Below are 13,284 nucleotides of genomic sequence, written 5' to 3' on the forward strand. Positions count from 1 at the left end.
AATTTGGGGCTGGGTGGGTCTCTCCCCGGCCCCCCAGAGAGGAGACCCGGGCGGAGAAAATGGAGACTGGAGCGAGGCCCAGCCTGGGGTGTGTATGTGTGTGAGTGTGTGTCTGTGTGTGTGTGTGTGTGTCTGTGTGGGAGGGGGAGCCCGGGAGGAAGAGGAGGGGGAGGAGCCGGGGGCTGGGAGAAGGAAGAGAGGGGGGGCGGGAGAGGAGCAGAGACACCGCACACAGAGACCTAAAGAGACAGGCGAGACACCCCAACGGGGAGGGGTGGGGGGCTCTCCTGGGGCCCATCGGGATGAAGTGGTCTTGGAAATTGGGTGGGGGGCCGGCGGCATGGGTCCTGCTGGAAGAGGGGGCGCCGCCCCCCCAATTCAGGGGCTGGTCCCTCTAGAGCTCAGGTCCAACGCCCCCTCACCCCCCCCTCCATCCTCTGCTTAATTAAAACCCGGGGAGCCGCCAGGGTGGGGGCCCTAATTAGCGCAGTCTCCAGCCGCTGATTTACTGAGCCGTTAATTAAGTAGCCGGAGGAGGGGGGCTGGAGGGATCCCCCCAACTTCCACCTTTTTCCAGGGGCGCGGCCCCCTCCCCCGCAGTCACCAGGCCGCAGACCCAAGAGGATTTTAATTTATTTCAAAATCAAAACAGAGCCCACCCGCCCCAGACACCTCCCTGGGGCTCCCCAGGGCCCCCCAAGCAGCACAAGGACCCAAATTGGGCCACGGTGGGGGCGGCCAGGAAAGCCTGGGCCCCCCACCCCGGCCTTGGGGCCGAAAGGGTTCCTCTTAGTCCTCCGTCCCACCAGGGTCAGGCCTGGGGTTAGGCCGGGGGCCCGGTGGGGCTGGAAAGATGACAGACCCATCAGGTCCCGTGAACCACGATGAGCTGTCCGGTGTCAGGGTCGGGGTTTCTGCCCCTCCTTTCTCCCCCCCGACCCCCAGGGCTGTAGTCAGCGCTTGGAACAGTGCTTGGCACATAGTAAGCGCTTAAAAAATGCCATTATTATTAGTCCGAGGGGCCATGGGTGGTGGGGAGCAGGGGTCCGGTTAGGCCTCGGCCCAGCCTGGGCTCCTGGGGGTGTCCTGGGGGCAGCTCTCAGGTGTAGCATGGAAGGGACATGGTAAGAGGGGTTGCTGAGTTCTCCCCAAGGTGGGCTTCTCTCCTGGCCTCCCTGGGCCTGCTCAGGCCGCCGTCTGGGGGCTCTCAGTAGGACCCTCTTAGGGCTGGTGAGGGGGGCTTTAAGCAGGACCTGCTTGGGGCTGGGTGAGGGGCTCTCAGGACCCTCTCGGGCCTGGGTGGGGGGGACTCTCAGCAGGACCTGCTCGAGGTTGAGTGGGGGGCTCTCAGCATCCTCTCGGGCCCGAGTGGGGGGCTCTCGGCAGAACCCGCTCAGGGCTGGATCGGGGGGCTGTTGGCAGGACCTCCCCTAGGGCCGGCTGGAGGGTGCTGGGGGTGGTAGGGGTCTCTCAGCAGAAATGCGGGGGTTGCTTGCCGGTTTCCGGGCATACTGGACCGCTGTTCTTCCATCCGGCCACCCCCCTGCACCCGTAGCAGCAGCTCCAGCAGCTCGTGGCCCCCGGGGGGCAGAGGGGGCTCCGACCGCTGCGTCTCCATCCGCTGGCACTGCGTGGTTGGGGGGGCAAGGGGGAGAGGGTCAGGGTGGGCAGCAGCACTGGTTTGCCCAGGGCTGGGTATTTAGAACCCCAAGGTCAACCAATCAATCAATCAATCATATTTATTGAGCGCTTACTGTGTGCAGAGCACTGTACTAAGCGCTTGGGAAGGTGCCCAAGGAGGGCCTGGGGAGCAGGCTCCAGCACTTAGCCTAGTGCTCGCACCCGGGAAGCGCTTAACAAATACTTTCATTATTACTAGTAACGGTGTTATTAGTAGAGAAGCAGCGTGGCTCAGTGGAAAGAGCACGGGCTTTGGAGTCAGAGGTCAGGGGTTTGAATCCCGGCTCCGTCACATGTCTGCTGTGTGACCTTGGGCAAATCACTTCACTTCTCTGACCCTCAGTTCCCTCATCTGTAAAATGGGGATTAAGGCTGTGAGCCCCACGTGGGACAACCTGATCACTTTGTATCCCCCCAGCGCTTAGAACAGTGCTTTGCACATAGTAAGCACTTAACAAATGCCATCATTATTATTATTATTATTATCCTTAGGACTCCTGGGTCCCTGAAGAAGTAGAGTCTAGAGGGGGTGGGGCTACTGGGTCTTGGGAGGGAGGAGGCTGGGGAGCAGGGCTGTAGCACTCAGCACAGTGTTCGCACACGGTAAGCACTTAAATGCTGTCATCATCATCATTTATTCCTTCTTCTTTTTATTATTATTTTCAGGACTCCTGGGACTCTAAGTAGAGTCCAGAGTGGAGTCTTGGGAGCAGGACTCCAGCACTTAGCAAGGTGCTAGCACACAGTAAGTGCTTAACAAATACAATCAGCGTCATCATGGTTATTCTTGTATTGTTGTTGGTATTAGTATTATTATCATTAGGACTCCTGAGTCCCTGAGGAAGTAGAGTCCGGAGAGGAGGGACTGTTGGGCCTTGGGAGGAAGGGGGCTGGGAGCGGGTTGGGGGTCGACTTGCCTGGTGGCTCAGAATGGTGCTGTAGAGCTGCTCCTTCTCCTCGGGGGGCCGGGCCCGGGTCGGAGCTGAGACCACCCCCTCGAATTCGGCCCTCTGCTCCTCCAGCCGCCTGGACTGGGCCTCAGCCACCAGGTCCAGGAAGATCTCCGTCTGGAGGGACAGGAGCGAGGCCGAGCGGGGGGTGGAGGCTGCAGGGAGATCCGGGAGAGGCGGTGAGGGGGCGATTAGAGGCCCCCTCTAATCAGGGGAGAGGGGCAGGATCCGGGGGGGGGGGGATTGAGAAAGGGGGAGAGGGTCCCATTAGGAATAGGACTGGGGTCCCAGCACCAAACCCGAGACTGTCAACTCCTTGAGGACAGCAGGGAGGGCGCCTACTGACTCTACTGTTTTCTCCTCTCCCAAGCTCTCAGCACAGGGCTGGGCCCACAGTATGCGCTCCGTATATACCCCGGACTGATTGCTCCGCACAGAGTAAGCGCTCGCTCCAGAAGCAAAGTAGCCCAGTAGCAGAAAGAGCCCGGGCCTGGGAGCAAATTCTAATCCCAGCCCCGCCACTGGTCTGCTGTGTGACCCCGGGCAAATCACTTCCACTTCTCTGGGCCTCGGTTCCCTCATCTGTAAAATGGGGATTTAAGACCGTGAAGGGCCGTGTGGGACAGGGACCGTGTCCGACCCGATGATCTCGTCCCCACCCCAGCGCTTAGTCGGTGCCCATCACGTAGTAAGTGCTTAAGACCACGATGATTGATTATTAAAGACCTGTGGCGGATTGAAACCAAGAGTGGGGTGACGGGGGGGATGTTGGTACCTGGGTGGTGGTCTCTGGAGGGAGGAGGTGAGGGAGGGGCGGACCTCCAGGGCCGGGCGGAGCTCCCCAGGGGCCAAGCCTGCTCGCTGGACTGTCCACTCTGACAACACAAACACAGAGTCAGAGAGCGGATGGGGCATTCTGGGGCCGCCGTCCACGGAGAAATCAGACGGCGGGTGGGGAGGGAGGGGACACTGGGCCATCCGGCTCCATTTGTCCACCCTTCCTGGCTCCCCCATCCCTCTGCGTCTCCCCCCAGCCCGGTCCTCTCCTCACCTGATCATGGTCCCGTAGGTCTTCTTCTAGGGGTCCCTCCGTCGCCATCCCTTTCGGCGGGGGGACGGGAGGATAGGAGTCCTGGGTCCCAGGGGCAGAGCCAGGAGCTCTGAGGGGCCCGGACACCTGGGTCCTGGAAAGATTAGGAATGAGGGCCGTGGGGTCCGGATCCTGGAGGTGAAGGGTCCGGACGCCTGGGTCCCGGGAAGATTAGAAAGGGGTGCGGTGATGGCACCTGGATCCCGGGGTGGGGGTGTGGGGAAGTGGTCGGAGGAAGCCAGGGGCCGGGGGAAAGGGGCCAGAACCTGGGTCCTGGCAAGGCAGTGGGACCTCGGGGTGTGCTGGGGACGCGGGAGGGGGGACCAGGATGCCTAGGTCCCAAGCAGGAAGCTGTGTTCCGCATCAGGCTCCCCCACCCCGCCGATGGGCCCCGCCCACCCATCACCAACTCTACCGTGCCACCCCCTCCATACCCCAACTTCCTCCTGTTCCCCTTTCCCATCCCCCTCTCCGGCCCTCCCTTCTCTTGGGAGCCTGTGGGCAGATGTGTGTGAGACAGAGAGCCTCCTAACTTGCTTCCCTTTCCCAAAATGGTGGGGAGGGTCTCCCCGTGCACCCCCTCTAACCTCCAGCAGCCCGCTTCTTGAGACCTAGAGGATGCCCCTTCCCCCCTACCCCAGCTTGAGCTGTGACAACACAGGAACTCCTCGCAGGAAGTGGTTTCACTTCTCAGGGCTCCCGTCACCCTTCCCACCAGCCCAGCCTCCCTGCCCCCTCAGCCCCTGCCCCATCCCGTGAGGACCGGAGGGAAGATTCCCGGTTTCTATCCCCGGATGACCCTCGAAGGAGGGAGAGGAGGTTGGGTGGGAAGAGGGAACCCACCTTGAGCCACACCATCCCTCCGCCTTGCCCTGGCATCAGCTGGCTCTTCCTCACCGGTCCCGGTCAGCGTGGGAGGGCATCGCTCCGGCCTGGGCCCAGAGATCTCCAGGCAAGGGCGAACGAGGTGGGAGCTCGGGGGGCACCGGACGCGAAGCCTTTTAGACTGTGAGCCCACTGTTGGGTAGGGACTGTCTCACTATGTTGCCAACTTGTACTCACCAAGCGCTTAGTACAGTGCTCTGTACGCAGTAAGCGCTCAATAAATACGATTGATGATGAAGCCGGATGAGAAATCCCGACACCGCAGCAGAAGGGATGGGGGTTGCCAAGAGTGAGAGGAACCCCGCCATCCCTGAACCGGTGTGAGAGGGGAGTGAGGAAGGCAGGTTGGCATCTGCCTTAGTGCAGGAAAGTCAACTTGTCTGGGATTTGGGGAGACATACGGGGGCTGGGAAGCTGGACACCTGGATCCTGGATCCAGGTGAGGAGGGAAGTCAGAAATGGGAGCAGGGGCCTGGCCTCGATGTCCTCAACAATTCTATTTTCCTGTGGACCAGGGAGTTGAGAAGGGGATAAGTTTCTCTGGTGGTCTAGTGGTTAGTATGTTTGGTTTTGTTCTCTGTCTCCCCCTTTTAGACTGTGAGCCCACTGTTGGGTAGGGACTGTCTCTGTATGTTGCCAATTTGTACTTCCCAAGCGCTTAGTACAGTGCTCTGCACATAGTGAGTGCTCAATAAATACGATTGATGATGATGATGATTCGGCGCTCTCACCGCCACCGCCCGGGTTCTATTCCTGGTCAGGGAAAGAGATTTCTTTACCAGAGAAGCAGCGTGGCTCAGTGGAAAGAGCCCGGGCTTTGGAGTCAGAGGTCGTGGGTTCAAATCCCGGCTCCGCCACTTGTCAGCTGTGTGAATTTGGGCAAGTCACTTAACTTCTCTGTGCCTCAGTTACCTCAACTGCATAATGGGGGTTAAAACTGTGAGTCCCTCGCGGGACAACCCGATCACCTTGTAACCTCCCCAGCGCTTACAACAGTGCTTTGCACATAGTAAGCGCTTAATAAATGCCGTCATTATTGTTACTTGCAAAGCACTAACGCCACAATTATTATTATTATTATTACGAACAGTGCTTTGCACATAGCAAAGCGCTTAACAAATACCATTATTATTATTAGGTGATCCCCCAGTGATAGACTGTGAGCCCACTGTTGGGTAGGGACCGTCTCTATATGTTGCCAACTTGGACTTCCCAAGCGCTTAGTACAGTGCTCTGCACACAGTAAGCGCTCAATAAATACGATTGATTGATTGATAGCCTATGCCCCAGCCCTGTAAATAGGGCGGCGGCCCCTTTAAGAGGGCATCGCTCCCATTCCCACCGAGCGGCGTCCAGCGTGTTGATAACATAAGGACATTCTTAGTGCCTCCTTAAAGGAGCCGCGCCTCACCGCCTGGGAGGGGGAGGGAGCAGAAAGGCACTCAGTCAGTCAGTCGTACTTACTGAGCGCTTCCTGTGTGTGGGACACTGGGCCAAGCGCGTGGGAGAGTCCAATAGAACAATTAAACGGACACATTCCCTGCCCACAACGAGCTGACAGTCTAGAGGGGGAGACAGACATGAATAGAAATCAATAAATGACAGACAGGGACATAAATGCTCTGGGCCTGGGAAGAGGGGGGAACGAATAATAATAATAATGATGGCATTTATTAAGCGCTTACTATGTGCAAAGCACTGTTCTAAGCGCCGGGGAGGTTACAAGGGGATCAGGTTGTCCCACGTGGGGCTCAGTCTTAATCCCCATTTTATTCATTCATTCAATCATATTTATTGAGCGCTTACTGTGTGCAGAGCACTGTACTAAGCGCTAGGGAAGTACAAGTTGGCAACATATAGAGACGGTCGATCAATCAATCAATCGTATTTATTGAGCGCTTACTGTGTACAGAGCACTGCACTAAGCGCTTGGGACAAGTTGGCAACGTATCATCATCATCAATCGTATTTATTGAGCAATTACTGTGTGCAGAGCACTGTACTAAGCGCTTGGGAAGTACAAGTTGGCAGCATATAGAGACAGTCCCTACCCAACAGTGGGCTCACAGTCTAAAAGGGGGAGACAGAGAACAAAATCAAGCATACTAACAAAATAAAATAAATAGAATAGATATGTACAAGTAACATATAGAGACAGTCCCTACCCAACAGTGGGCTCACAGTCTAGAATCAATCAATCAATCAATCGTATTTATTGAGCGCTTACTGTGTGCAGAGCACTGTACTAAGCGCTTGGGAAGTACAAGTTGGCAACATATAGAGACGGTCCCTACTCAACAGTGGGCTCACAGTCTAGAAGGATGTCTAGAAGGATTTTACAGATGAGAGAACTGAGGCACAGAGAAGTTAAGTGGCTTCCCCAAGTCACACAGCTGACAAGTGGCGGAGCCGGGATTTGAACCCATAGCCCGGGCTCTTTCCACTGAGCCACGCTGCTTCTCTGGGGAGTGAATAAAGGGAGAGAGTCAGGGCGATGCAGAGGGGAGTGGGAGAAGAGGACAGGAGGGCTTAGTTTGGGAAGGCCTCCTACCTCCCCTCCCTTCTGTCCTTCTCCAGCCCAGCCCGCACCCTCCGCTCCTCCACCGCTAATCTCCTCACCGTACCTCGCTCTCGCCTGTCCCGCCATCGACCCCCGGCCCACGTCATCCCCCGGGCCTGGAATGCCCTCCCTCTGCCCATCCGCCAAGCTAGCTCTCTTCCTCCCTTCAAGGCCCTGCTGAGAGCTCACCTCCTCCAGGAGGCCTTCCCACACTGAGCCCCTTCCTTCCTCTCCCCCTCATCCCCCTCTCCATCCCCCCATCTTACCTCCTTCCCTTCCCCACAACACCTGTATATATGTAGACATGTTTGTACATATTTATTACTCTATTTATTTATTTATTTTACTTGTACATATTTCATTTTATTTTGTTAGTATGTTTGGTTTTGTTCTCTGTCTCCCCCTTTTAGACAGTGAGCCCACTGTTGGGTAGGGACTGTCTCTAGATGTTGCCAATTTGTACTTCCCAAGCGCTTAGTACAGTGCTCTGCACATAGTAAGCGCTCAATAAATACGATTGATGATGATGATGATGATGAAGGCCTCCTGGAGGAGATGGGCCTTCGGTTTTGAAGACAGGGAGAGTCACTGTTGGATTTGAGAAGGGAAGGGCGTCCCAGGCCGGAGGCAGGACGTGGGCCAGGGGTCGGCGGCCAGATAGAGGAGATTTGAGGTACAGTGAGAAGGTTGGCATTAGAGGAGTGAAGCATTCACTAGGACAGTAGGGAGGTGAGGTGGGAGGGGCAAGGGGACTGAAGGGAGTCCCCCTCGCCTGTTCCCATTTTTGCCTCCCTTTAATAATAATAATAATAATAATGGTATTTATTAAGCGCTTACTATGTGCAAGGCACTGTTCTAAGCGCTGGGGAGGTTACAAGGTGATCAGGTTATCCCACGGGGGGCTCACAGTCTTAATCCCCATTTTCCAGATGAGGTAACTGAGGCCCAGAGAAGTGAAGTGACTTGCCCAAAGTCACACGGCTGACAATTGGCGGAGCTGGGATTTGAACGCATGACCTCTGGCTCCAAAGCCCAGGCTCTTTCCACTGAGCCACACTGTGGGCCTGGTCCCCCTTCTAGCCTGTGAGCCCGTTGTTGGGTAGGGACCATCTCTATGTATTGCCACTTGTACTTCCCAAGCGCTTAGTACAGTGCTCTGCACACAGTAAGCGCTCAATAAATACGATTGAATGAATGGTCACTGAGGGGAGCACTGAGTGAGGATCGCATCTGACTCCTCCATTGTTTTATTTTTTTACAGTATTTGTTAAAGGCTTACTATGTATTTATCCAAAAAATACCATTGGTAGTCTCCTTTTCCTTTTCTTCCACTCCCTTCTCCATCGCCCTGATTTGCTCCCTTTATTCATCCCCTCTCCCAGACCCACGGCACTTCTGTCCATATCCGTAATTCATTTATTTCTATTAATGTGTAATAGACTGTACTATTAATGTGTAATAGTCCCTCTAGACTGTAAGCTCATTATGGACAGGAAATATGTCTGCTATAGTGTTGTATCATACTCTCCCAAGCGCTAAGTGCAGTGCTTTGCACACAGTAAGTGCTCAATAAATATGATTGATATTTGGCAGGCCCCATACTAAACTGAGGTTGATGCAAGATCAAGTCGGACACAGTCCCTGTCCCACATGGGGACTCACAGCTTTAATCTCCATTTTATAGATGCGGGAACTGAGGCCCAGAGAAGGGAAGAGACATGCCCAAATTCAGGCGGCAGAGCTGGGATTAGAACCCAGGACCTCTGACTCCAAGTTCTGAGCTCTCTCCTCTGGGCCACACTGCTTCTCCCCGACCTTATCGTCCTCTCCCAAGGGCTTCGTACAGTGCTCTGCGCACAGTAAGCCCTCAAAATGATTAATTGATGAAGCAGTAGAGGCCAGATCTGAGCCCATCGGGACATTTCTTTGGGTGGCAAGTGTTGGTGGAGGACAGAGAGGCCGGGCAGGTTTTCGATCAGTTTTATTTCTAGGAAAACCGCAGAGGGGGTGTTAAATAAGAGATTTGGGAAGAGAGCAGAGGGGTGGAGGGGTTGCCTCACTCCTGCTGCACCAAACTCCCACGGCCACCCCCCAAATTCCGACTTTCATTTCCAAGAGAGTCGGGGTGAGTGTGTAAGGAATCGGGTCCCTGGAAGAATATGCAGCCATGAATCCTGGCTTCGAGTCCAGTACGCGTTTTGTTTTGTTGTCTGTCTCCCCCTTCTAGACTGTGAACCCGCTGTAGGGACCGTCCCTACATGTTGCCGACTTGGACTTCCCAAGCGCTTAGTACAGTGCTCTGCGCGCAGTAAGCGCTCAATAAATACGATCCAATGAATATTCCCCTCCCCTGTTTTAAAGCCTTATTGAAGGCCATTTCCTCCAAGAGGCCTTGTTGGGTAGGGACTGTCTCTATATGTTGCCAATTTGGACTTCCCAAGCGCTTAGTACAGTGCTCTGCACATAGTAAGCGCTCAATAAATACGATTGATGATGACTAAAAACCCTGCTTTTCTCTTCTCCCACTCCCTTTTGTGTTGCCCTGACATGCTCCCTTTTTTCCCCTCCCAGCCCCACAGCACTGATGTACATATCTGTCATTTATTCCTATTGATGTCAGTCTCTTCCACCCCCGCCAAGGCTGTAAACTTGAGGGTAGGGAATGTGTCCGTTTTATTGTTGTACTGTACTTTCCCAAGCGCTTAGTACAGTGCTCTGCACGCAGAAAGGGCTCAATAAATACGATCGAATGACTATATACAGCACCCAGATTCGCACCCCTCAGCCTCAGGGTTGGGGTGTCACCGACTTCATCGCCGGGGCTCCCTGTGATCCCTCTCCCAGGATCGCCGCCTTTCCGTCATGGAGTTGGGCTTCTTTTTTGGGAAGAGGGGGTGACTCTCCTTCCCTTTGAGGGTCTTTACTGGGGTCACTGAGCTTCCAAATTTAACAATGGAGGGGAGCAAGGATGGACTGGGGGTGGGGGGGGGTTATCTCATTTTTTTATGGGACTATATTGTCCATCTCCCCCTTTTCACTGTGAGCTCCTTGTGGACAGGGAATGTGTCTATTGTTCTATCATCGTCTCTCAAGCGGTTAGTACAGTGCTCTGCCCACAGTGAGCGCTCAATATATACGACTGACTAGTCATTTTGGGGTCCCACCCTCCAAAGTCTTATTGAGGGCCCATCACCTCCAAGAGGCCTTCCCTAATAATAATAATAATGGCATTTATTATCTCTGCACACAGTAAGTGCTCAATAAATACGATTGATTGATTTATTAAGCGCTTACTATGTGCAAAAGCACTGGACTAAGCACTGGGGAGGTTACAAGGTGATCAGGTTGTCCCCCGGCGGGGGGCTCACAGTCTTCATCCCCATTTTCCAGATGAGGTAACTGAGGCCCAGAGAAGTAAAGTGACTTGCCCAAAGTCACACAGCTGACAGTTGGTGGAGCCGGGGGAAGGAGTGTGGCTCAATGGAAAGAGCACGGACTTTGGAGTTAGAGGTCATGGGTTCGAATCCTGGCTCTGCCAGCTGTCAGCTGTGTGACTTTGGGCAAGTCACTTAACTTCTCTAGGCCTCAGTGCCCTCATCTGTAAAATGGGGATTCATTCATTCATTCATTCAATCGTATTTATTGAGCGCTTACTGTGTGCAGAGCACTGGACTAAGCGCTTGGGAAGTCCAAGTTGGCAACATATGGAGACGGTCCCTACCCAACAGTGGGCTCACAGTCAAGAAGGGGGATGAAGACTGTGAGCCCACTGTGGGACAACCCGATCACCTTGTATCCCCCCAGCGCTTAGAACAGTGCCTTGCACATAGTAAGCGCTTAATAAATGCCATTATTATTATTATTATTTGAACCCATGACCTCTGACTCCAAAGCCTGAGCCCTTTCCACTGAGCCACGCTGCTTCCCTAAGGCCCCCCTTTTCCTCTTCTCCCATTCCCTGTGAGCCCACTGTTGGGTAGGGACCGTCTTTATATGTTACCAACTTGTACTTCCCAAGCGCTTAGTACAGTGCTGTGCACACAGTAATCAATCAATCATATTTATTGAGGGCTTACTGTGTGCAGAACACTGGACTAAGCGCTTGGGAAGTCCAAGTTGGCAACATATAGAGACGGTCCCTACCCAACAGTGGGCTCACAGTCTAGAAGACTAAGCACTCAATCAGCGTGGCTCAGTGGAAAGAGCCCGTGCTTTGGAGTCAGAGGCCATGGGTTCAAATCCCATCTCCACCACCTGTCTGCTGTGTGACCTTGGGCAAGCCCCTTCACTTCTCGGAGCCTCAGTTCCCTCATCTGTCAAATAGGGATGAAGACTGTGAGCCCCACGTGGGACAACCTGATCACCTTGTATCCCCCCCCCAGCGCTTAGAACAGTGCTTTGCACATAGTAAGCGCTTAATCAATCAATCAACCGTATTTATCGAGCGCTTACCGTGTGCAGAGCACTGTACTAAGCGCTTGGGAAGTCCAAGTTGGCAACATAAAGAGACGGTCCCTACCCAACAGCGGGCTCACAGTCTAGAGTGGGCTTAACAAAGGCCCTCATCATTATTATTATTATTAATAAATGCGATTGAGTGAATGAATTCCCTGACTGGCTCCCTTTGCTCACCCTCCGCCCCCGCAGCCCCCCAGCTCTGTCCCCCCCCTTTTAGACTGTGAGCCAATTTGTACTTCCCAAGCGCTTAGTACAGTGCTCTGCACATAGTAAGCGCTCAATAAATACGATTGATGATGATGATGATAGACTGTGAGCCCACTGTTGGGTAGGGACCGTCTCTATATGTTGCCACCTTATCATCATCACCATCAATGGTATTTATTGAGCACTTACTGTGTGCAGAGCACTGTACTAAGCGCTTGGGAAGTCCAAGTTGGTAACATATAGAGACAGTGGGCTCACAGTCTTGTCCTTCCCAAGCGCTTAGTCCAGTGCTCTGCACACAGTAAGCGCTCAATAAATACGATTGATTGATTGATTATGTTCGAGAGACAGTCCCTACCCAACAGTGGGCTCACAGTCTTGTCCTTCCCAAGCGCTTAGTACAGTGCTCTGCATACAAGAAGCGCTCAATAAATACGATTGATTGATTGATTATGTCCGAGAGACAGTCCCTACCCAACAGTGGGCTCACAGTCTTGTCCTTCCCAAGCGCTTAGTACAGTGCTCTGCACACAAGAAGCGCTCAATAAATTTGATTGATTATGTCCGAGAGACAGTCCCTACCCAACAGTGGGCTCACAGTCTTGTCCTTCCCAAGCGCTTAGTACAGTGCTCTGCACACAGTAAGCGCTCAATAAATACGATTGATTGATTATGTCCGAGAGACAGTCCCTACCCAACAGCGGGCTCACAGTCTTGTCCTTCCCAAGCGCTTAGTACAGTGCTGTGCACACAGTAAGCGCTCAATAAATACGACTGATTGATTGATGGATTATGTCCGAGAGACAGTCCCTACCCAACAGTGGGCTCACAGTCTTGTCCTTCCCAAGCGCTTAGTACAGTGCTCTGCACACAAGAAGCGCTCAATAAATACGATTGATTGATTGATTATGTTCGAGAGACAGTCCCTACCCAACAGTGGGCTCACAGTCTTGTCCTTCCCAAGCGCTTAGTACAGTGCTCTGCACACAAGAAGCGCTCAATAAATACGATTGATTGATTGATTATGTCCGAGAGACAGTCCCTACCCAACAGTGGGCTCACAGTCTTGTCCTTCCCAAGCGCTTAGTACAGTGCTCTGCACACAAGAAGCGCTCAATAAATACGATTGATTGATTGAGTATGTCCGAGAGACAGTCCCTACCCAACAGCGGGCTCACAGTCTTGTCCTTCCCAAGCGCTTAGTACAGTGCTCTGCACACAAGAAGCGCTCAATAAATACGATTGATTGATTGAGTATGTCCGAGAGACAGTCCCTACCCAACAGCGGGCTCACAGTCTTGTCCTTCCCAAGCGCTTAGTACAGTGCTGTGCACACAAGAAGCGCTCAATAAATACGATTGATTGATTGATGGATCATGCCCGTATCTAGTGCCATCTGTTTTCCGCCCCCCGGACCGTCAAGTTTTTTTGTGGGCACGGAATGGCCCTTTTTT

General features: G+C 53.6%; 1 protein-coding gene across 1 annotated transcript; it reads right to left on the minus strand.

Moving 5' to 3' along the window:
- Nucleotides 1-703: 703 nt before the first annotated feature.
- On the minus strand, nucleotides 704-4,023 carry GPSM3 (G protein signaling modulator 3). Its single transcript, XM_038768895.1, has 4 exons — nucleotides 3,682-4,023; nucleotides 3,406-3,505; nucleotides 2,598-2,785; nucleotides 704-1,627 (listed from the first exon to the last, which is right to left on the minus strand). The coding sequence occupies exons 1-4, from the start codon at nucleotides 3,727-3,729 to the stop codon at nucleotides 1,394-1,396; spliced, it is 570 nt and encodes a 189-aa protein (XP_038624823.1). The 5' UTR covers nucleotides 3,730-4,023; the 3' UTR covers nucleotides 704-1,393.
- Nucleotides 4,024-13,284: the final 9,261 nt, after the last annotated feature.

Source organism: Tachyglossus aculeatus, chromosome Y4 (genome assembly GCF_015852505.1).
Source record: "Tachyglossus aculeatus isolate mTacAcu1 chromosome Y4, mTacAcu1.pri, whole genome shotgun sequence".
NCBI classification, from domain to species: domain Eukaryota; kingdom Metazoa; phylum Chordata; class Mammalia; order Monotremata; family Tachyglossidae; genus Tachyglossus; species Tachyglossus aculeatus.

What these genes read in the sequence shown, in the direction of transcription:
- GPSM3 (XM_038768895.1), bottom strand. Translation starts at nt 3,729, where the DNA reads ATGGCGACGGAGGGACCCCTAGAAGAAGACCTACGGGACCATGATCAG. An exon ending in CTCCAGAGACCACCACCCAG is followed by an intron (nt 2,786 to 3,405) that starts GTACCAACATCC and finishes ATCTCCCTGCAG; the next exon opens with CCTCCACCCCCCGCTCGGCC. An exon ending in GCACCATTCTGAGCCACCAG is followed by an intron (nt 1,628 to 2,597) that starts GCAAGTCGACCC and finishes CCAACCACGCAG; the next exon opens with TGCCAGCGGATGGAGACGCA.